The sequence below is a fragment of the Pagrus pagrus genome (genome assembly GCF_965226575.1).
Source record: "Pagrus pagrus genome assembly, chromosome: 8".
Taxonomy (NCBI): Eukaryota; Metazoa; Chordata; class Actinopteri; order Spariformes; family Sparidae; genus Pagrus; species Pagrus pagrus.
This window is the reverse complement of record NC_140192.1, coordinates 3080301-3104310: the sequence shown is the minus strand read 5'-3', so window position 1 is coordinate 3104310 and position 24010 is coordinate 3080301. Positions and strand designations below refer to the sequence as shown.

The 24010-nt window shown below is 42.0% G+C and overlaps 1 protein-coding gene across 2 annotated transcripts in view; it reads left to right on the top strand.

Moving 5' to 3' along the window:
* unc5db (unc-5 netrin receptor Db) overlaps positions 1-24010 on the top strand; it is a 163621-nt gene that overhangs the window by 63969 nt on the left and 75642 nt on the right. For both annotated transcript variants that reach the window (XM_084359830.1, XM_084359829.1), the window contains exon 2: positions 7133-7348. In XM_084359830.1, the coding sequence (XP_084215956.1) occupies positions 7133-7348 (216 nt within the window). The remainder of the gene's footprint in view (positions 1-7132; positions 7349-24010) is intronic.

Below are 24010 nucleotides of genomic sequence, written 5' to 3'. Positions count from 1 at the left end.
CCAAACTGAAGCCTCATCATCTCAGCAGAGTTTTGATCATTATTCCTTATTATCTCTGGTGGAGCATAATTAGCTGCATATGTGTGTATTCACATTTCCATAGCCGCACTTAAGTTTGAGAAAATAAAGCATTGTTAAAAATTGAGCCAGTGTTTGAGCAGCTACATGTGTAGACCCAGGAGGAATACTGGAGTATATTATATGTTTTCTTTCCATGGCCTCTTCTTGGCTTCATCGACAGGACAGGTGAAGAGTGACAGGAAACAGGGTAAGAGACAGGAGATGACGTGCGGATAAGGCTGCAGGTTGGATTTGAACCCCGGGCCGCTGCAGCCGGGACACATCCTCTGTACACAGGGCACACACTTAAAAAATCCAGTAGATGGTAGTAAAGTTTAATAAGATGTAGCATTTACATTTCGTGACAGATGATTTGTGGATCCGCTCCGTGATTCACGTAGCTGGTTTATTCAGAATTACTTTGGCGCTGTTGTTGTTCTAGCTAACAGGCGCTAACTCGCTAGCTAGCAGAGAGAGCGAGTGTGGGATTGAAAGTTTAGAGGGTCACATCGTGAAATATAAAAATGACATGAAAGAAAAGTTTTAATGCCAATATGAAACAAAAACAGACTGTTGAAAAAGCATATTTTGAAATAAAAATTGCAAACAAGTATACAAATGAATGATGAAATAGCATTCGCTCCATTGTTACTAATACTGAAAAGTTCAGCTCAAGGTTTTGTTGTTTGGTTTGTGAAAAATAAGAAAAACATCTTCAATTTCTTGTTTTGTCCAAAATTCAAAGATATTCAATTTACATAGAAGGGTTAGCGAAGCAGCAGATAATCTCATTGGAGCTGCTTCAATCAGTGAATATCATTGTTGCTTAAAAAATTACTCCAACAATTAATCGGTTATCAAAATAGAGCCAACAGATTTTCTGTCAATCAAATAACTGAATGACCAATTGATGTTTTAGGTCTTTTAAAGAGCAGGCTACCTAACAAGAAACAGAAATCAAACTACAAAGACAAACAATAGAAGAAGAAATGATATGAATCTGTCCGGCGAACTCACGTGTCGCAGTTTCCCGAAGGAACGTGAACACAGCGGCCTGTCGTTCCTCAGGACTGCACAGTAACACAGTGATACCTAAATGCACTGACATGGATAACAAGCAGAGCAGATACTGTGGAGGTTTTTTTTAACTGCGCTGGTATTAACTGAAACCAGAGGAAGCCTGTGAAGTAGAAAATGCATCCTAAAATAGAGAGTGTGCTTTGGGAAATGGTTGGCAATGATGTAAATTGTACACAGCTTAGCATGCAGACTCCTGGTGCCTTGTGATTTGAATCAGATTCCTCTCTTAGAGTTCATATCGTGGTTAGCGTGAGAGAAGATGTCAGATGATTTTACCGACAATTATCACAAATGGGACTGTGTGTTATTTTTTGACTGTGTGTTCAGAGCGTCTGTCCTCGGCGTCTCCAGCACCTATACTGTGGAGTTCACTCAGCGGTCCTCCAGTCCTGTCGTGTGCAGCATTTTTTTGTTCAGCCACTCTTTCTCCTTTAGTGTCAAGGATTAGTCTGACATCTCCCCACTCTCTGCCTTTCAAATGAGGCGGACTCCTGCTGAAAGGCTGAGAGGGTGCTCACCATGTAAAGCCGATACTCACACCGCTGAGGCTGACGCTCCTCATCTTTGCCCTCAGCCTATCTCAGCTCCTGTTAAAAAAAAAAAAAAAAATCCACGAGAAGTCCCGAGTGATCTTGCAGATGTGAGAGGAAGAATGTGTGGTTGTAAAAAGGACTTGGGCTGCAGAGGGGCTGTGTGAAATAGTCATGTCCAACTCAGTCAGGAGACCCGGCAAAGGAAGCGTACAGCGCTGTCAGCTTGATGTTTCACCAAACCTTCTCTTCCAGTGTCCATTTTTAGGAGGGGTTAGCAAAGGACTCGCGCTGAGGCAAGCTGTCAGTCTAGTTTCAAGAATGAGGCTGTGGTGTTAAGACACGCCAGTGCCAGTTAATACAATACGAGTCTTGTTTTGACGTCATTTACTTTTCAAAGAGTAATTGTTTCAGAGTCACATTCAGCTGGGCTCTCGCCAAATCCCATTTTTCACGCCATGCTAATATTTTCCAGCTGCAGATTTCTGTGTAATTTACTTCAGATTTTTTGAAACACAACCCGATACACAGAGTAACAGCTCTAATACACTTCATATAAGAGAGTGAAGTCTGTTTTTTCAAACATTAAAGGTGCAATATGTAGAAATTGGTCATTACTTACTGCGTATCTTTAAGGAAATTGAAACAAAATTCTGATGTAGCACGTGGACTCATGCGTGCGTCTCAAGTGAACATAATTAGTTACCCAGTAGAATCATTAATTACAAATTACTTATCCATTAGTTACTTTTTGTGCCCTATCAAGTAAAAGGAAACGTGATACTGAGTAGTTACTCATTACTGAATCCTTAGTTACTGTTTCTGTTTATATTTCTTCGCGTTCTGGTCATAACTTTAGTTTTTTTAATGTTTTCAACTAAAGTTTGTGCAAATCGCACCTTGATTTTTAGCCTGGCTTGGTCTGGAATTATGATTTTGACAGGAAACAGGAAGGTTGACTTGAGGTTCATCCGGTTACCAAGCTTACTCAACTGTTATCGTACAGACGATGAGCACAGAGCGTAAGTGGGCAGGACTTAGGCAGGGTCAATTCTGAAATAGTAATTGGATGAGAAATAAATGCTCAAGAATGAAGAAACCCTGTTACCCCCTTCACCAACCTCACAAAACTGTCAATATGTTGTTTGTGGACCTCGAGGGATGCAATGCCACTAGCAAAGCTTGTTTCCTAACAACTGGTTTTGCAGTAAATATAATCCAAAAGTCCAAAGCTGCTCCTTTAAAGCTCCATGACTGCACACTCATCATTAAAACCTGTAATGCCTTAGTCCTTCCTTGCATAACCAAACAGGCCTCGTAGCGCTCGTCGCCCTGGCATGTCTCTAAGAGATTGTTGATTTGAATCTGTTTTTGTTCAACATGGTCCCCTGGCTCCCCGGCATTGTCAGCCAGCCTGAGCCGACAGTGCCGCCGCCATGTCGTCTGTGTCCCTGTATGCAGATTGATACCCAGGGTATTTATCAGCTGCAGGTCCGCTGCACTGAGCCTCATGTTAAGTCAGGTGGAAACCTGTGACTGGCAGCAAGCAGGGTGAGGGAGCATTTTAGAGGCAGTGTTAAAATTAACCAGCATAATGAGGAAATAAGTGACTTATTGGCGCGAAGTCATTTCCTTCATTAAGGCTGATATTTATGAGCATCCATCACGAGTGGAGCGGCCGACGTTACGGCTCCAGGTTTATGGAGCGTGGATTGTCACCTTGTTCCAATTATCTGCTACCTTTGAATCTGCTGAACGTTTGAACACTAAGAGAGAAAAAAGGACGCGGCTCATCATTAGTTGTTGTGCAAAAGTGAAAAGGCTCGTCTGGGCTCTGCAGTGTCGTACTATTTTTATTCATCATAGCAGCAATTAGCTGATTAGAGTGGTGCCGGGGAAGGTGCTGGATGGAGGAGGATTACATGCCCCTGCCATTAAATGTGTGAGTGCTTTAAATTATGTTGAAGCAGTGTTTCTCTCTGGTTGAATAATTTCTGTTTTATTAGCAGCCTTCCGTGTGAATTTGTGAAAGCGATAAAAGCTGTTTTCTTGATCTGTAGTCAGCGCCGGCAATCATGCTTCTGTTTTTTGACGTTCATTATCAGTAATTAACAGGCTAAAGACAAAAAAAGAACTAATAACGTAACGCTGTCCATCAGAGTGGTTACTGGCAGCTATGTGTGTCTGAATTTTGAGGCAGTGTGTCCTCTCAGAGTGACTATAAGGCAGCAGTTGCTCGTTAGCATACCGCTCTACTGAACTCACCCTTCACCACCGACCGTACATCTACGTGCTGGGATTGAAAGGATCTTCGTCTCAACACCACATGAAGCTGCGTTCAGCCTCAGAAACTCGAAACAAAGTTAGCTGGCTAGCGGTACTGAGGACGTTAAGCTAAGAAAATGCAAATAGCAACGTCATGGTTGTGTTTCTTTTCTAATGTCTTTCTTTCAGATGTGTCCGAGCGTCTTGGGTTCACCTTTACTGAACCGGTTTAATAAGTCAGTGAGAAACTGAACGTGGAGGCGTAACGTCAGTGAAGTGAGGAGCAATAAACTTTCAATTTCTCTCCCGCAGTTTTGTGTGGGAGGCATTTCAAATCCTGCCGGTACAGAGCTCAGTAGTCAGTGACAGTATAGTTTACAAAGTAACTATGTGAAACAGTGCAGAATATTAGAGGGAACTATTGACATTTCTTAACACCTTATCTTAAATCAACATCCACATGCACACGTGTACCGGATATCTCAGACTTCTGATGCCTCTTATTGGCTTTGGCTGAACTTTTGAATGCATCTTGCAATTTATCATCTGTCTTTGGTGATGTTTAGCTGTGAACCTCTGAAATGTGAACTGTTACGGTGCTAATGAAGCTGCTGTGTTCTTGACTTTTTATGTCAATGCATGTTTGACTTTATGTAATCCTTCAACTAACTCATAACATGCAGTGAAATAATAAAAAACAGGGACCGCGAATGTTAATTTGTTTGCTTCTGATGTAATCAGCCTTCATATTATCCTCCTTCCAGTTAATGGTAGCCATTATTTACAACACGTGTAAGTACTTCTTTTATATATTCATGAAGCAAAACTGAATCTTTTTAGCGGTGTTGCAGTTCATGAACTAGTCAGACTGTAATCTGCTGTTCAAAGATGCTGCGAGATAAGATGCTCATGTAAAAAGCTCACTGCTCTTTCTGATTAATGTGCACTCAGCGAGAGAGACTTTGCTCTTAACGTAGAAAACATCTCAAAAAGTTTGCCCGAGACGCAGCACGGTGTGCAGACAGGCCACAGCGATGTTCTTTTGAAAATAGCTCTCCCACAGATGCATGTTGACAAGGCACAGGTCGCACTAGGCTCCACAAAGTACCATGAACATCCAACGGTTTGCCTAAAGATGAGGATGATAATTACCTGCACGATGTTGCAATAAATTGTAAAATAGAGGAAAAAAGGCTGTTTGACGCTGAGGTGGCATAATTTATACGGCAAAGAGCTGAGACGGAGACCACCTCGGTGTGTGTGGACAGCTCGTGGCAGCTCAGATAATGGCTTCCCTCCACATGTGGTGATATGTATGGACAAAGAAATGCTGCCGTCCCTCTGAGCGCAAAACATGGGCTCAAATTGCAGGTCTGCCTTTTGATTGTAGGAAGTTAGGAAATCATCGCCGCGTTGATTTCTCCACACACCGTGTTCTTTTCTCATTGTTTGTGTTTTTTTAAATGTCATGTATGGACATGAATACGCAACTGGCTGTAAATCTGTTGGCTGCATCAAAGATAACGTGAAGGTGGAGGCACATTTAGTCACGTTTCTCAGCACCAACTGGTTTTTTACAGTAAAATCTTCATGCATGCAATTAAAGGTTATATTACAACATCAAATGTAACGTGTGCCATCAAATGGAGGATTTTTATCAGGATAGTTTGACTATTATTGGTTAATATTGACTTGAATTGAGTGGTTTGCATAATGTCTCATTATAGCAAAGAAATGTAATGACATCATCAGCATTTAGATTGGTTCCCTACAGTCCTCGCTTTCACGATGCCACCGTGCACTAAAGCTCCCAGGAAAATGAAGGCTTTTTTTATTAAAGGCTTATTTGTGACAGTAACTAAAGTAAATGTATATTTTTTTCTCCTCCACCTCTGGTATACGGTTACATTGCTACGTTTCATCACTCCCCATAATTCCTTGTCATTTGCCTGCTTTTACATCACAAAGCAAATCTCTCTGCGTGCCATGAATATTAAAACGTTGACATACCGCATAATATATTTGACCACGCCATCTAATGGAGGATTTCATTAGAATACATCTGCAGCAGCCCCGTCGGTGCCTTGCGCTTTCTTTTTTTCCTCATCTGTTGAACACAAAGACAACACAGTACAAACAAAGCGTGTTTAGCAATACGATAAAGACATCTACCTGTCCTACAGAAGGTAATGTCAGCATATTATTTCCATTCATTCACCCCTCTGCCTGTTTGTTTTATGTGTGGCTTCTCTTTACACCTGCATCCATTCATTTACCCATTTAACAAGGACAACATTGATTGAGAGAGGTGGTGAGAGGGCCGATTCGATTTCAGAGGCCAGAATTGGATTTGATGTGGGGCATAATAGCTTTCATGGGCTTTTACGGCACTGAATAGCTTAGCTGGAGCTGCCTTGATGGGACTCAGGTGTAATTCTGAGAAGGATCCCGGGGATGGCAGGAGCACAAACATCTTGTTCCTTATTGTCCCGGCTCACAGAGCGCTGTGCTTTACAGAGAGGAGGCCAGCACAGGACGCCGTGTGAGGCCGAGACCTAATTTCAAACTAAAAAAGAAAAATAAATCCTGTATATAAAGTTACGGCCTCACCCAGTCTGAGATTGTTATTTCCAAAGCTGTGCCCAGATCGATGAGCCACCACCATGAACAATAGTTGTGAACTGGGTCGGGCACTTGCCAAACTAAAAGAAAAGGGGGGTGACCTGCTGTGAATCGTCATTAAAGATGGTGGCACGTTGGCGGCAGCACAAAGGCTGTTTGTGTATGGACCAAAATTTTGGGCCCTGTGGGTAAGATAAGATGTATTCAGTCTCCACATCCACAATTTGGGTAATCAGTCCCCACCTAATTCCTCTCCACTTGGTCCGCTCTGATTTCATTCATCTGCAAATTGCTATGTGGTGAACAGTTTCCTCGAATGGAGGACAAATTGTACTCTCTTTATACTCTGCCTTTCTATAATATGTTAGCTTTTGATGAATGGGGAATACAAAACATTGTCCACTGAGCAATCGTTTTAAATTCTTAAGCTGTTATACTGTTGTCAGCGAAGCAAAACTGTTTTTCACTGCTAAATTGTGCATCCAGCTGTCTGTCAGAGGAGCTTTTGTTCATTTCAATATTGTTCTTCTAAAAGTGACGCTGGATGATGAAGTAACCGAGGTGTTGGTTTGCAGGTGCCACGGGGGATGCCCAGCCTGACGCCCCGCCCTCAGTGCAGGGCACCCTGCCGCACTTCATCCAGGAGCCGGAGGACGCCTACATCGTCAAGAGCAACCCGATCAAGCTACGCTGTCGAGCTGCACCCGCGTTACAGATCTTCTTCAAATGCAACGGGGAATGGGTTCACCAGAATGAGCACTTTTCTCAGGAGTATAAGGACCTCAACACCGGTAAGATAACGCAGTGTGAACTTTTCCAGCCAGTGCTAACATGTAGTATCAGGGAAAGGTTGTGCAGCCATCAAGGGTGTAACTAACAAGTCAGTGGATTATTTGATTCGTAATGGAGGAAGTCACAGCTAGTGTGGGACACCAGGAACTGAGATGGCTGTTGTTTAATTCTCAGAACTGACTCCACAGCATTGCACACACAGACTTACACTTTTGCAAACTCCCTCAAATGCTCCAATGTTGATTTTATTTTTATTTTGAGCCTAAATATCTGGAGGAGAGCAGACAGTGATAGTTTAATAACCTGCTGTCATTCCCTCATTTTTCACTCTGCAAAAATAAAATCTGCATCGACTCGTTCAGCAGCGTCTCCTGTCGCTCATGATATAAAATTAGCAGACACACTCACACACCTACAGGTCCCAAAATGTTCATAAAATTAACCAGAAGGCTTGAAACATGATTTTAGCATGATTCATGGTGGGTCAGACTGGGGAGCTCAAAAATGTCTCATGTTGGCTTCAACGTCCACTGTTGTTGTCATGATATCAAGGACCCCTGTTAGCTAGGTTAACAAGTCCACGAACGAACACACACACACACACACACACACACACACACACTTGTATATTTAGTTATTATCTGCTCATTCATTCTTCAAGCAGAAGCAGAAACTCCTTTTAAATATTAATGTTCCCCATCTTTGTTTGTACTGAGTATTTCGGGCAAGCTCTCGCTTTTCCTTCTGAGATCCTTTCATTGGGAACCAAACATCTGGAAACATCTGCTCTTCATCTCCACACCACGGCTGGTAAAATCTAGGTTGAGTGATTTACAAAAAAAAAAGTATACGGTTACAATTTGCATTGTCTCTGAGCAATCAGTAGTTTGCACTGTTTCCACCTCGCTGTGAAGTTTTGGCTCAGTGTTGTGTTACCGAGTACTATCAGCAAAGTGCGTAAACAGATGCAGATCCACAGTGACTGGAATGAATTTAGTCTCATTATCTTACATTGTAATTATTGAGAGAAAATTAGTGTTTTTTCTAAGATCCATGAATTCATAAATGTGGAGGATTAAGAGCACGAAGAGATGTTTTAAAACTGTCTTTGGTGAGAAATTTGGTTAATATTACCAACACTTTGTCAGCTTCGTGATGCACGAAGTATAGTCATGTTTTCATGTCAGGAAATATGCTAGAATATATCTCAATACAACCAGCAGTCAGTCAGTTTATGTTTGAAAGAAAACCTGGAAAATACTTTATGACACTGTTGCTTTATGACAGCTGGTAAGACAAATTTAGCACTGAGGAAACAGTTTTTTGCTCCTTCTCAAGTGAGAAGTTGTTATTAGAGTGCAGACATCGTTTTCTCTGTTAACACTGACTCTCACCACCCGGGTGAGAAGGGAGGTTTTAATTTAGCAGCAAAATACAATAATATTAGGACGAGTATAAATATCTATATGAAAGCCACAGGTTTTTCATTTTGTATTAGATTTTCTTCCATCTAAAATATACCTTTCATCATACGTTAATGTAGCAGTTCCCTCAGCATGCAGATGGTTTCAGGTCCACAGCTACTCAGGCTGACCTTCAATAAGAATATCAGTGTGGCCTCAGCTGGTTTAAGTCGAAACACCAACAAAGGCAGAGCAGCTTCAGTAATCATAGCTGGGTCGAGCAGTATGTGCTTATTCTAAGCTCCTTGCAGAGCTCGATGGACGGGTGGGCATACTTTGCCACATCAGCACTATTTCAGCTAGTTTCACGAGTCGTCACTCACAGAAATGTACAGGACTGATTTTCAAATGCTTTTTCTTCTATGATCACACATTCTTGAAATTGTGTTAGGCCAACAGTTCCTCCCTGACTGCAGCTAGAAAAAGTTGTACAACTCCTGTGTTTATTTCACATTTGAATATTTCAGCTCTTAAATAACAATTTTGAATTAATATTTAATTTGAGGGCCTCTGCCTTACAGTTCATTACCAGAGAGTAGATGTTATGGGTCACCGTGCCTTAAAGAGCTTTCCCTGAAAGAATTTCATTAGTGTGGGTGGAGAGTGGAGTTTCATTAACTTCTGAGAGGGAACAATGAATTTATCTTTTCATTTGGATGAACATAGAAAAACCAGACGGTACTGAAACATGTTACTGCAACATGTCGGTAGTAGTTTGTTACTAATGGTTAAGCCCCCTCTGAACTCATGTATTTCTTTATGACATTAAATATTTATGACTAAGTAAGTCACAATTAAAGTTAAACTTCAGGGTAAAAAAACATCCATAGCTATTTAGCAGCTTAACCTGATAGGTGCATGGGAACATTAACCCAGTGAAAACAGCACAGACAGAAATCTCTCACTTGAAATCCCCCAAACTTTTTGAAGTTTAAGGGGACGCGAGGCTCGTCGTAAGTTTATCTTAGCAGACTCCATTTCTAACCTATCATTACTTACTGTTGATTGTGTTAGTGGAGCGGAAAGAGGCGCTGAGCTGAGCCCCAGAACCCTCAACGACAATATCCACAGTCCAGCAGCATTAAACAACTTAAACAAATCGTCCACAGGCTTGTATAGGTAGAGATGGGGAAGGTCTCACTGTTCACGCCACATTTTCCGCTCACATATTACCAATAAAAAAGTGATTAAAACATTTTTATACATACAAATTGTGACATAAAGCCCCTTTGATAAAAAAAGAAACGTGTTATGATGGAACTCCATCTTTAATGGTAAGAAGTTGAGTAAGAAAATAGATTTAGTTTTTCAAGCGACTGAAAATTCAGAGAAAATGCTTTGAATCAACTCCCAACTGATCCATTTCTGAGTGGCTCACAAATGAGTTGAGACTGTCCTGCAGAGAGGAACAACAGCACAAGTCATTTTTGTTCAACAACTTTAATTTGGCCTGACATGTCAGTTTACAACTGTTTCCTGAAAAAAACTATACAGCAGAATGTTAGGATGAGTGGATGGGTGGATGGATCGGTCAACAAAGCATGTGACTTAAGCCGAGCTCAGACAGCAGGACTTTTAAAAATCCCACCCCAATTTCAGAATCATGTTGCATCACACACAGAAATGTTCTTCTGTCTACGCTGCAGGAAATTGTTACGATTATCATGCCAGAGGGACTTCCTGTGATCTCACATGATCTTAAAGGGAGAAGCAGATGTAAACAAAAAGAGGCTGACGCGGTGCCACACCTGATTGTAGTGATGGTGAGAAAAAACTAAAGCAGAATGCTGAACACGTCCGGATGAGAAAATGGTCGTCTACTGTAGTCAGTGCTAATGTCTGTCTACAGTAACATGTTAGCTAACGTTAGCCTCGAGGGCTACAATGTTAACCGTTCCTTGGCAAAACCGAGGGATGTCTCCCTCATTGGCCGGTGTGATCCAGCTTGGAAAGAAACTGGAGCAATCATTCAGATTTTAAATAAAATATATCAAATATATTTGAATTCATCGGGGTGGTTCAGACGAATATGCGAGCAGTTTGGAGGGTTTCAGATTGGATCTGTAAACCCCTCACATTACCAGATAATCTGTGCCGAACATCAGAGCCGACCAAGGTCCCAGAACAGATTTCCCCTCCAATTGTCAGGAGGGGTGAACGGGGGATAAATCAGCCCAAAATTCTGGTAGTGTGAGCCCGGCATCAGACCGGAGAGACGGCTGATTGTTGCTGGTTCTCATTCCACCAATCAATGTTGGTTTCTCACAACGGTGACTGTGATCTTTACCAAACAGAAGAAAAGGGTTTCTGGCACAATGCTTTAACTTTGAGATGGAAAGAAAGCTCGCTCTACCACACCAACTAGAGAAAGTATGAGAGGACGTAAATATATTAAAGGGGCGTTCCACTAAACTTTTTTTTAACAGAGAAGTTTTGAAGAACATTGTTTTGAAGGTATTTTTAATGCTACTTTAGAGTTTGTAACTTCCTGAAAAATGTTATCTGCCATCAGCCCGGTAATGGGTCCTCGCTGACTCAGCCCTGGGTTGGAAAAAGACCACCTCTGAAATTAATTCCCTTTTTTCAAACTAGCCTCTCTCTTTGGAGGCTGTGTTTTTCCATCCTGGTCCGACCGTGTTCACTAGGAGCTGCCAGTCCATGGCGGGCTGATGGGGGTGGGCCGGGGCGTAATGTACATTTCACGCTTTTAGCTGCAGGAAACACGTGACTCTGCCGAAGCAACTACTATTAGCCATTTATGGAGACCCTTAAAAAGCATGGGTACGAAGGTTCTAATGAGATGCTACCCAGTTGCATTATGGGAAATGTAGGATCCAGTGTTATGGGCACATAACGTCAGTCAGACATACCTCAGTCAGTAAGTGAATATGCCTGTTTAGTGTATTTATCTTTGGAGTCCCCGACACTGAATCACTGGAGTTGCCCCTTAATAATCTTGTGTTAATGTATAAGACCTGCGATAACAAACCAGGTTGGCTTGATCATGACTTTCTCTCTCTGTATCCATCTTAATAGAGCACCTGCTTTATTGGCCTTTGCTTCCTCTTGTTAGGCATATTAGGTGTTGTGCTCTGCAAATGAAGGGTTTTGGAGAAGCTTCAATAAATCACATTCAGTTCTTAATACCTTTGTAAAGTTTTTAATCATGGTTTTAAAGCCTAATTTGCACTTCCATGTTACAATTATTTTAATTCTTCGAAAGCCGCAGTTTCATTTTGTTTATTTGTGTTTTCACGTTTCTCAAATTAACCTGAGTAGGCGCTGAGTTATTCCGTGTACAGACCATGACTCAGGCTAATCAATGAGGTGATATGTGGAGAGACTCACACTTTCACAGCTGGAGACCTTAAAATAATGCGTGAATACTCCACCAGGTCTACATCCAGTACATGCTCAGCTAATTCTGATTTGAGTTTCGGGTCGACGTGATGATTTGAAGCATGAGGGAAGCTGTGGCGTGCCATACCAATTAAGTCCCATTAGTTTTCATCAGGTGGAAGCGTGTTGATTAGAGGACTTGACTGAGGCCTCCTGAAGGGATTTTCTGGCAAACGACAAAGCCAATGTGACACCTCGGCTGGAATGCTCTGTGATTAGAGGCTGTGAGAAAGCCGTCTTTCTTGTATTCATGAAGGTCCCTCCACAGGAAAGAGGCTTTAATTGCTTCTGGAAGTTCATTATAGTGTGATTGCTGTGCTGTGAAATTGTTGTAAGCTTGATAATGGCAAAATGAAATTTTGAACTTCAATTGTTTGCTGTTCTGTGTGCACGGGGAAAGTACGAGGGAAAGTTCACTCGGTGGTATTTGCCAGCTCACCTCGTACGCCACATCAACATCCAGCAGCCGGCAGGGGGGGAAGCTAATCAGTGTCTTTGACAGATAAGAGTGAGGAACTACACTAAAAGCCTGCTTTGCCTCGAGGCTACAACATGCAGCCGTTGTTTTAACAATCAATCAATGCAAAATCTGAAATTCCTGGTGCCAGAATTACAAGTGAAACTATTGAACCTTAAAAAAATAATTTTTCCTCTCCTACAATTTGAAAATTGGAAATGACACTGATGAGAGCGGTGAGACTGAAACGAAACAGTAGCAACCAGGAAAACCAAAACAATGGACTCAAAGACTCTAAAACACTTCGTAGATCTGAGGAGAACTGCAGAGTTACTGATAATTATCTCAAGGATTATTACTATGAGCAGCCCCATTCATAATACACGTAGTTTTAACGCACACACACAACATAATAATCTGATTAATAATCTGATTATTTCCAATAACAACAAGTCCACCGAGGAATTACTCTGAGCTGTTTACATGAGGACGTTTCTATTAGTGCTCCAGGAGATGTGTGATCAACGGCTCCTCCACATCCTCAGTTTCCCGCCGGTGTTCACCCTCAAACCTGATCTTTCAGTCAAGATGCTACTGTGATACCCTTGCAGCTACCTTTATGCAAACACTGTAATTAAAATGTGCTGCTCAGTTTCTTTTTCAACAACATACGGAGAAAAGAGGTGCTCGTCCGTAGAAGGACTCAATAGCTCCGCTGAAAACTAGCCTGTAGCCAGAAAAGTTGTGTATTTGATCTTTGTATCAAATAGTTTGTGTTCCTGGTCCTGATAAAACAGTAATGGAGAGAGAGTTGCAGATAAAACAAGTACAATGTGTTTCAAGGTCGCAAATGTGTGGATTGAAACACATCGAACGCACTCATTGTATCAGTTACTACACTGTAATCCAGAACTTTTGGGTTCTTTGACTGTTTAAACACAGCCAAGGTGGAAGTTTTCTTATTTTTCATGTTTTTTAAAGCTTATTTTGACCTATTGCCTTCCTGGGAAAGTGTTTGTTCAGTGTCCATGAAGTGCAATGCTTAATGGTTTGAAATGTTCCTCATTTTTATCATGAAATACCAAAGTCACCAGACGGTAAGATGCCTCCTCCTCCCGCCCCGGCAAAGATGACTTTGTCCGTCTTTGACACTAAAATCTTATCAAAATATAGCAAAAACAAACACTGATGAATTTAATTTTGTGTCCCCGCTGTAACCGTGACTTGTACATTACAACTCTAGTAATTACAGATAAGTTACTGCAATTATCCAAATTGGGTTGTGCTTTAAAAAAGAAGCATGACAAATGACTAAGCTCGTCGTTATATCCTTTACCTACAGTGTGGGCTGTGTTATTCAGATCTGTGGGCTAATGCGTCTAACATGACCATTTGAAAATCACTTCCATTCTATAATCAGTCTCCAGAAGCTAAACACTGACTAGTTAATGCAGATTAATTTCCTCTTCCATCCGTTATGCTCTTCGCAGATCATTTTGAAAGGGAAATTTGATGCATATTTCATATTCATTAAGTCAAATTAGGCTCGGCTTGTTCATCAGCATTCCCACATCAGTACGTGCCTGCTGCCATCGCTGCTCTTAGCTGACTGACAGCCCACCCGCCCTGCCTTTTCTTAACCTGTTCATTATCCGTGCCACTCCGCCGTCTCCCATTCCCATTTTAGGGAGTTGAAAAAAATATTCCGAGGCCATTTTAGCTGAACTTACTCTCCGTCTCTGTGCGCCGAATGGTTACATCTCAGAACAATCACAACCGCACTTAACTGCCTGTGGCGCCGCCAGGCCGAGTGAAATCTCCTTTCTATCTGCTGGTCCAAGTGGATTAGCAATTAGAAGAGCCCGAGGATGATCTCGCCACAGCCCCTGGCATGGGCCTGCCTCATATCAGTAGTAAACTCGACCACAGATAAGGGCGGTCTTCACGGGAAGGCTTTGTCCTCACTCGGTAATAGACAGCAACATTGTGTATTGGATTAGTGCGGCTAATCAGAGAAGGAGATCAGTGAAGAATTGGAATGTTATTGATTAGGACATGGGTCCTCAATGCCACCAGGAGCACCTGATAGCATCTCTTATTTACCAACTACCCTGATGAATCACTAGGCACTGATAAAGCTGACAATGCCCTTGAGTTCCCCAGCTGCAGACGGACTGTGCACCGTGTGCTGCACAACACCAGAGGACAGGCAATCCTGCCAAGTGTGCGCATGGATATTGATTGCATTTTTTATAGATTATTCTGGTCCCATCTTTAAAAAAAAAAAAACATTGTCAGCAGCTGTTTGCAGATGAATTTTTTAGCAGGCTTCTTTAGCAAGAAAATAAATACCCACCTTGTCAATTTGGCTTGTGTTTGTTGACTTCAGGTTTTAAGCGTGAATCTCTTGACACCTTCTGTCCAGACTCACCATTTTAGACTCAACATTCAACAATCATACAGCAAGAAATCCATCACAGGAGAGAAAAAGATACATTTTTCTTCCACCCACAGTAGCCCCACTGGACCAGAATGCAATGCAGCTACAAGGCAATTGACATTTCGTGCGAGGGCCAGGTTGCAGACACACCCCAGTGTTCACAGTGGTTGGGTCGTGAGCAACAATATATTTATTTGCTCAGAAACCCCTCAGAGATTGAAGGCACGGCTCACACCCCTTGCTGAAAGGCATTCTGGGAAATAGTGGTCGAAGTAAAGTAGAAGTAGATGAGACAGGTTGAGGGGAAATGGGGACGCCAAAGACAGATTAATGCAAACTACCTCTGGAATGCACCTCTCAAACCGATGATACACAAAAGGATGTGTAAAAAAGATGAAGGAAGGCAGATTTTGTCCTTTAAGACACGACTGATGTTCTTGCCAAACTTTAAAATAAACTGAATTTCAACACTTAACTCAAGACTTCACAGTCGGATGAAGCACAGAAGAAAATGTAGTTGGACTCTTTCCCAGCGATGAAGTTCTCATCAGGTCATTTGAACATATTATAGCAGCTTAACAATGCAGAGAGATGATTAGGATGAGATATGCAGAGGACAGAAATAATTATCAAGATAATTTCCTTTATTCTCACGGACTGCATGCACAGCAATACTTGATGCAGCTCAACGCAATTATGAGGATATCATGATGAAGTCACTCGTAAATGCCTTCTTGTTATTAAGAGGTTTCATCCACCTATTTTCATGCTAACTAAGGCAATACTGACTGAACTGCAGGAGCTGGCAGGAGATGGCAAAATTAGATGAAGCTCCGGGCTTTATGCAGGCTCGAAGTTTAAAGGTTTATATCTGTGAAGAGCGTGTATATAACGTGTAGTGATTTAAAAAAGCATTATACAATATCTGTTAAATATGTCCACCATGTTGTCACTGATGTCACAGGTGGTGTCGTGGATAGTCAGGGGATTATCAAAGTGGGTAGTATTCATTAATGTCCAAAGCGATCCATCGAATTTTAACATTTTTGTAACTTGTAATCTTTCAGTATGGACCAAAGTGGTGGACCGACCCATGGGACAAACCACAACAACATCGCTTTTGATTAGGGCTGCAATTATTGATTATTTTCTTGATTAATCCATTAGTTAGTTAGTTAATCCAAGAAGTTAATTTGGTCTATAAAATGTCCGATAATGGCGAAAAAAACCCTTGGCATAATGAAATGATTTTATCTCGGTCACGGAGGAGGAAAGAAACCAGAACATATTCACATTTAAGAATTTTAATCAGAGAATTTAGACCAATTAAACCAATTAAAAGATTATCCAAGTACTTGGTGGTTAATATAATAATTGACAACTAATGAATTAATCGTTGCAGCTCTACCTTTGATAAAGCCACAGCAGTAACACCAAAGCAGTAGCACTGCTAAAACAACAACTTTGTCAGTGCTATTTGTTGGACCATTTATATAATGGAGAAAAATATATGTTCAGCATTTCTGTACCAAAGGTTGATCAGTATGTGTGTGCAATACAGGTATGTTAAGCCAATATACTTATACTTTATCGATCTGGCTTTTATTTATTAGCTGGCTGTATTGTACAGCGTCCTGGTCTTATAGAGGGGCCCAGTGTAATAATTAAGCTTTAAGACCATAATCCATATGCACTCACATAGTGCATATTCCCACATACAGTTATGTTTGATCAAATTACTTAAAAGTAACTGACACAATGAACCTAAATCTTGGTTCAGCATGACGCTACTATATGTTTTTTTGGTGTCTTGGACAATAATCAGACATCCATGTATAGCAGGAGTCAGTAGTGGCACAACAATTATGCAGCTGGATCTAGCATGTTAATCCAGCCATGGTCCTAGATATGTTTCGGCTGGTCTCCACTGTTTCTTTTCACTGGATTAGAATATTGATTTCAGATTTTTATTCATGTTTTCAAACTGCATAAAATGTGACAATAAGCTCTCTCTCCGAGGAGCAGCACAACATTCCCAGTTTTCAAAAGATCTGATGTTTTTAGATGTTTTTTGAAGTTTCTAACTTTCTCAATCATTTGCCTCGCAGTTGAATAAATACAGTGACAGCTGCTTTCATTATAATCATATTCAGAGTAATTATGATGCATATGGTGCCAGTCAGCTCATCAGATGGCTGTTTGGACACAGTAGTTGAAGGAATCCTTGCATAGAAGCTCGGATAAGCCGGGACCGCTGTCTAATTTTTCCAGCTATCTCCCGTGCCTTCTACTCTACTAATAACTCCACTGATATCTATCTGCGACATGAGCGCGGGAGAAATATGAGGGGAGCTATATGAAAAGAATATTACCAAGGCTGAGACCAATATGGGATTAGGATTTGACTCAACAGTGTTTGAGGTGTCAGTCTGTAAAGCCTGTAATGGAATCTGCCTCACCCTGCCATAAGGAGCTGCAGCCACAGAATTTCATTAGTCTGTCAAACACTGGGGAGTTCAAGTGTGATGATCACAAGAATGAAATCTGTAGGAGAATATACAGAATATAGGCAGGCTCAATCTACAGCTCTTGTATCTGCCGTTGAAAACCTGGACACACCTTTTTGAATGTGGACGGAGGAGATTTCAAATTAAACGTGAAGCTAATTTTCGCCTCGCTTTACGTAGCACGGCGCCAGGAGCAGTACGCCCGTTTATTTTCTATGGGATGAGTAAATCACTTCTCAAGGAACTGCGGTATGGCAGGCAGTGCAGGATGGACCAGCAACGATAGACGATGAAGAAGTTAAACGGCGACCTTGGGAGGTTCATGGTGATTTGCTAAAAGGACAAAGACATTGCGAAGAAAAGAAAGATAAAGAAAGACTACAAGGACAAAGAAATAGTGATGCCTTGGTGAAACATACTGTATCTGTGAAACAAAAGCTCATTGTTGCAGACTCTGGGGTCCCTCTTTCACACTGACCTTCGGGATTATGGTTTCAGATGAATATGTGGCATAAAATCACTAATTGCTGAGGGAAAAAAAGGTGGTTGCTAACACAGAAGCTACTGACAACATCTGTGAGTGTTGACACAAGCCAACAGGCAGCGTCTCGCAAATGTTTCTTGTCCAGTGATTATTAACTGTCTTTAAGAAAATGTGAATGATGTCCATACTCATGGACATCATTGGATCAACTGCTTCAGCAGTAGGTTTGTTGTATTAACTTACGATCGTGTCACCTCCAACATTTGCTTCATAAACCAACTGAATGAATCTTCAGAAACCATTTAACCATTTAGCTTGCTGACTGTTTGGTGCTCATGTGTGTTCAAGGGCAATTATGAGTAAATAATTAGAGTTCATGCATGTAAGAAGGTAAAAAGTAACCAGGTGAGTTTTTAGTGTTTACACTGCTAGCACAGGAGCTTTGGACCTAGCCGACCTGGGGCTAGCTGGTTAGCATGGTAACTTCAGTAGATATCTCTCCAACACAATACATTGTCATCATACAACATCAAAACTGCTATTTATACACACTCTGCTGATAACTGTAGCTCATTTTTGAACGTTTTTAACTAAAGTTCTTACGTATTGGCCCTTTAAAACGTCCTATCCTCACACACCTCTGTTTAATGCTACCTGCTGTAATGCAAACCAAGACTTTCACATGATTAAGCCACCGTGATTGATTTCTGACAGCCTCGGGAGATAAACTGAGCGTAGGTGGGTTTTTCTAAACTCCATCCCCTCAAGTAAACTCTGTCCTATTTCCTATTGTGAAGAAACCCTCAGCACTTCCTCGCACAGTTGCCATGAAATCCCCCCCTGTCTCACCAAATCTGGGAGACGCTCAGCGGGGCGCCCGCTGGGAGAGCTGACTGATCCTCTGGGCCCAGGGTGCTCGGTGTAAACCGGTCTCCTCCCACCCATATGTCTGGGACAGCGGGGGGGGGGGAGCCGTCATTCATCTGCGGCGCCTCTCTCGGCACTTCCCTAATCGTGATTACTGCCTCCAACCTGGGAGTGTGTGAGGAAAGCAGCATCCACCTGACTCTATCAGGGGGAAACTCTTTATCCTTGTTTGTTCTAAAAGAGAAGACGTGCTTATGCTGTTGGGACCTGCACGTTCTCCTTTATGTGATTTTAATTGAGGCAGTTAAGCCTCCCTCGGAGGAATCTGGCTATTAAGCACTTGGAGTTGCACACAAACATGTTTTCATATAGAATCCTGGTGTTCAATAGTTACCAATGCAGCAGAGTGAAAGTGCGGGGGGGATCATTGACCTTTCTTTTCAGCATCTGTGGAGTGTGAATGTTATCATCGGTGAGCAGCGAGCAGACAAAGCTCTCGCCTTCGTACGCTGCAGAAGACGCTTCACGTGTGTGTGCACGGATGGGTGGTATGCTGTGGGTGTGTGTTGGGGCGTGGGTGGTGAGTATTTATCTGTGCGTACATATTGTTACGTGGGGTGTGTTTGTATGATAGTCAATGTGCATTATGTGTGTAGCTCGGCCATCTGGGCATGTGTGGAATATGCTATCTGTGCTGCCTGTATGGGTTTTCCATGTAGGCACGTGTACATAACGAGACAGTGTTTGGACATAAGGTGTGTGTGTGTGGTTTGATGTGAGGATGTGGACTTGTATTACTCACTTTGAGGGGACATCAATCCAATAACTCCCTCACACTGTGGGGACCTGCCTTCAAAATGTGAGTCCCCATAACATGAATCATAAAGTTTTAGGGTAAAGACTCGGTTTAAGGTTTGGGTAAGGTTAGGCTTTAGTTAAGATAAGGGTGGTTATGGTTAGGGTGAGGCTCTCGGAAATCAATGCAAGTCTATGTGATGTCCCCAGAAGTGATTGAAACACAACTGTGTGCAAGTGTGCGTGGAGTGTGAAGGCCTGACTAAAGCAGATAAATGGCCTCGGTCCACACCTGCCAAGCAGCTTAGGGGGGCATGTTGGAGCCTTGTCGATGTGTGTGTGTGTGTGGTCAGCGTGGTGGTTGCCGGCTGGACGGAGAGGGTTGAGCTCGGCAAGCGGGCGGCGACACCTTCCCACCTTTCGAGCTACTCCACTGCTGCAGCCTCACCTCGCCTCACTTTTCCAGCGCGGTGTGCTGAAACATAATGGCCTCTAAAGCCGGGATTGATGTTATTGTTGCCACGGGGTTGCTTTGTGAGCCAGTTAATGGGGTTGTTAACCGAACGTGGCCCGGACAATACACCTCACACACACACATATATATACACACACCCTCTCGCCACCACTATATACTCCGTGGGGGAAAGGAGAGGGTTATAACTTCTCTTTTTCCTCGAGATGATTTTATTTAGCCTTACCGCATGTTTGCTGCCAGGGCTGAGGACTATAGGCTGTAAAGGTTTGATTTTTCTTTTTTTTTTTTTTTTTTTTACGAGAGAGAAAGGAGCCTTTTGTCGCTGCTGATGACTCAGCGGGTTCAGCTTTAATACCTGAGCCGTCACAAGAGTATCGATGCATGCACTAGTGTTTTTATATCCAATTTTGACCCTTGGGAAGTTGTTCCGCGACACTTACCCGAGAAAGTCGAGATGCAGGACGACTCCTGGAGCTGCTTTGTGCCGCATGATTTCAGCAGGACAGAATTCAGGACTTGAAGGGTCACTTTTCTTATTCGATAGTTGACATGGGGATAGGGAGGAAGGGGGCGACATGCTACAAACGTCCCTGGCGGGCACTGAACCAAGGATGCTGATGGACTCGGTACACCGCATAAGTTCACTGTTTTCCTCTCTGCTCATTTGGCAGCGCTGCACCGCAGTACAACAACAAAATGACTTGCACTTGTGGAGATAATGAAGCTAATACAGGTATAATTTAGACAGATTTTGCTCTAAAACACGAAGGAGTGTAGTTCCAATGATTAGAATTAATGTGCTCAATATGGTGTAGTCTAAAACTCGTTTTATAGATGCTACCTGAAGCAGAAACGAAATAGGGATGAATGTGGAAAGATAAACTCTCTCTCTCCCTGCAAACGACCGTGCCGTATCCAGTTACACTGAAACACTGAAGCCAGTGATGACTTCTCACTTGAGGGGGCCGACTTGATGTATCAATCTGCGTCTAGCTCCCCACCGGACACAGGCGCACAAAACAGCTCGTCCTTGTTCTTTGTTTATGAGCCACTGTAGTTCTAATTGCTGCTGTTTCCCACCGTCGCTGGATGGTGTCACGTCTGTTCTCGCCTTCTCATAACATAAAAGATGTGTTGGTTGTTAGTGGTATGTTTTGGGTTCGTCAGGCTTGATTTCACGTTTTGCAGCCTTGAAATTGGGTATCATTTCAAGGAGACGCGGCTGTGGGTTGGGACTGTCTCCAGTTACACAGCCAAGAAGTGGGCACGGGGCCTAATGGACTTCGGAGATAAAAGTTTCTCTTTTCTGGGAGGAAATAAAAAAAATGATGTGCTATCAAATGTCCTTTCCCCAAAAATATAGGTGAAATAGACTCTAATGGCTCCATGCACATGCACGTATGTGTGTGTGTATGTCTGTGTGCATGGAGCCAGTTATGCTGGTATGCAATATGAATGTGGGCAGAGTGAAATGGCGGCTAATTTAGGGATTCGTTTTGAACAAAGCCTCGGCACTATAAGTGCTCCAGTTACTGAGCAGCAGGGAGAGTTTTCAGAACAGTACCTGCAGGACTCTTCTGTCAGCATTAAGTCCTGTGTGTGTGTGTGTGTGTGTGTGTGTGTGTGTGTGTGGGGAGACTAGTCTTACTCGGCGGGCTGAGGTGGACGTAATGAAACCTCGATGGAGGATGACGCTAATGTGCTAACGTTGTTCTGAGATTTTAAGTGTGGTGTTGTTGGTTTCACTTAAAAATGTCTCCCGTCGCTCTGACAGCATGTGGGCGGCACACAAGCAAGCTGGCGAGCACATGGGCAAACAAATAAGACAGAGTGATTATTGGTTATTATTAGCCTCTGTCTCAGGCATGTGACAATTAAAATATCAAAAATTGAGATTTGGAGAATGGAGATTAGAGAAACTTTTTTTTACATTTACAATATTATTGAGGTAATGAAGCAAACTCAGAAAAATGTATTTTTTCCATAAGTGAATAAACAAGCTGTTCTCAGAAGAAAACAGGTCCCCACACTGTTTGAAGCTAGAAAGGTGGCAGGTGTTGCCAAGGAAACAGAGTTACTGCTTGTGAAAAACTATAAAAAATCTATATTTGTTTTTTTCTTTAGCAAATGACCATATATTAAATATTATATGAAATATAAGAAATATATGTAATGATATAATATATGTAGGGATAATGTCACACATTCATGGACTGTGCGTCGGACGCTTCTGGCCTCCACATCGCTCATTAATTCCTGATAATGGACCTCGTCGGGCATTATCCCTTACATATATTATATTATATTTAATATTTGATATCGCAACCATTACAAGTAGCTATTTGACTGCTTTCAGCTGCAGATTAATCTCTACCAATCTGTTTTCCATTACCTTTTTGACATGAATGCACAGAAATTACATCAATTTGACCTCAACATGTAGAATAATGTAGATAATGTAATAATAGTTAACACAACTGAAGCGCTGTCGATATAAAGTGTACATGTTCAGGTTATAATATGACATATAATGATACATGTGCTGTATTTTATAATTTAATATATAGAAAACATTTAAGAAACACAACCTGTGGCGACGCGTTTAGCTCTTGATAAATAAAGCGATGTGATTTCAGCTTTATTAGCATGCAGACGCTGCAGAACTTTACAACGAGTGAAGATACGAGCATCTGTCCTTTTAACGGTCGTATGTATCAGTAAAGGGATCTGCACAGCTCCTGTAAGGCATCAAAAAGGAGATGACACAGTAAAACATGCTGATAAGAACATAAACACACAGAATGTGATTTGCTGGCCGATGTGAATGCAGTGTCCGTTATTACGGCGCCTGCCGCGGCGGGAAGCGTCGTCTCAAACCGGCTACACCATCACACGATTTGCATATCTGTGTTGTAAATCCACCGACTGATATAAAAACACAGGAGGGGAAGCTAACTCTTCTCAACTGGCCACAGCGGAAGGTGGATCAAGAAGTAGCATCTGTTTCTTTCGGTCTTTTTTTTTCCTTCTAAACCAGCCAGAAAGGTTTATTGAGTATAGAAAAGAGGCTGTGATCGATGGTCGCCTCCTGTCAAACCCACTAACTCAACAGCCGCTGCCATAATTTACTTGCAGTTGGCCTGAGGTGAGCAGCAATTTCACACCTTGAGAGCCGCTGAAGGCGGCATCGAACCTCTTCATTCAACCTGATCTGCTTTACACAACTGTTACAAGAAATGGGCTGCTGTATGTGTGTAAAAGTCATGGACGAAGCAAAGTCACTAATAACGGCATCATCCCAGACTCCCTTACAAATCTAGTGATTTTAAGAGTTGCATCACAAGGAGAATCTTAACAAACTTGGTGAAATGGCTACAGCAAATTTTACATCGTTGGTGCCTTCTTGTAAAATCAGGATTAAATACAATAAATGAAGATGTTTCTTTCCTTGTAAAGTGCGGCATCGTTGGTTTGTTCATGTTTAGTTGATCCTGTGTGCTTCTGTGTCTGAAGTGCGTCGTATCTTCCAGCAGCTGTTCGAACAAACTGTTTCAAATAATTTCACCATTTACACCAGATGTATTAAAGAACATAACCTATTGACAGTAAACATGTAACAGTAACTAATATTGATAACTTCTTTGGAGAACAAAGTGGAAAAAATCACCAAAAAATCAATTTTGAGCCTTCAGGAGAAACTGTATAAACTGTCTACAATAAATTCTTGACTTTTGACTTCATTCGGAAAATGTTTTACATGAAGATATTACTTTC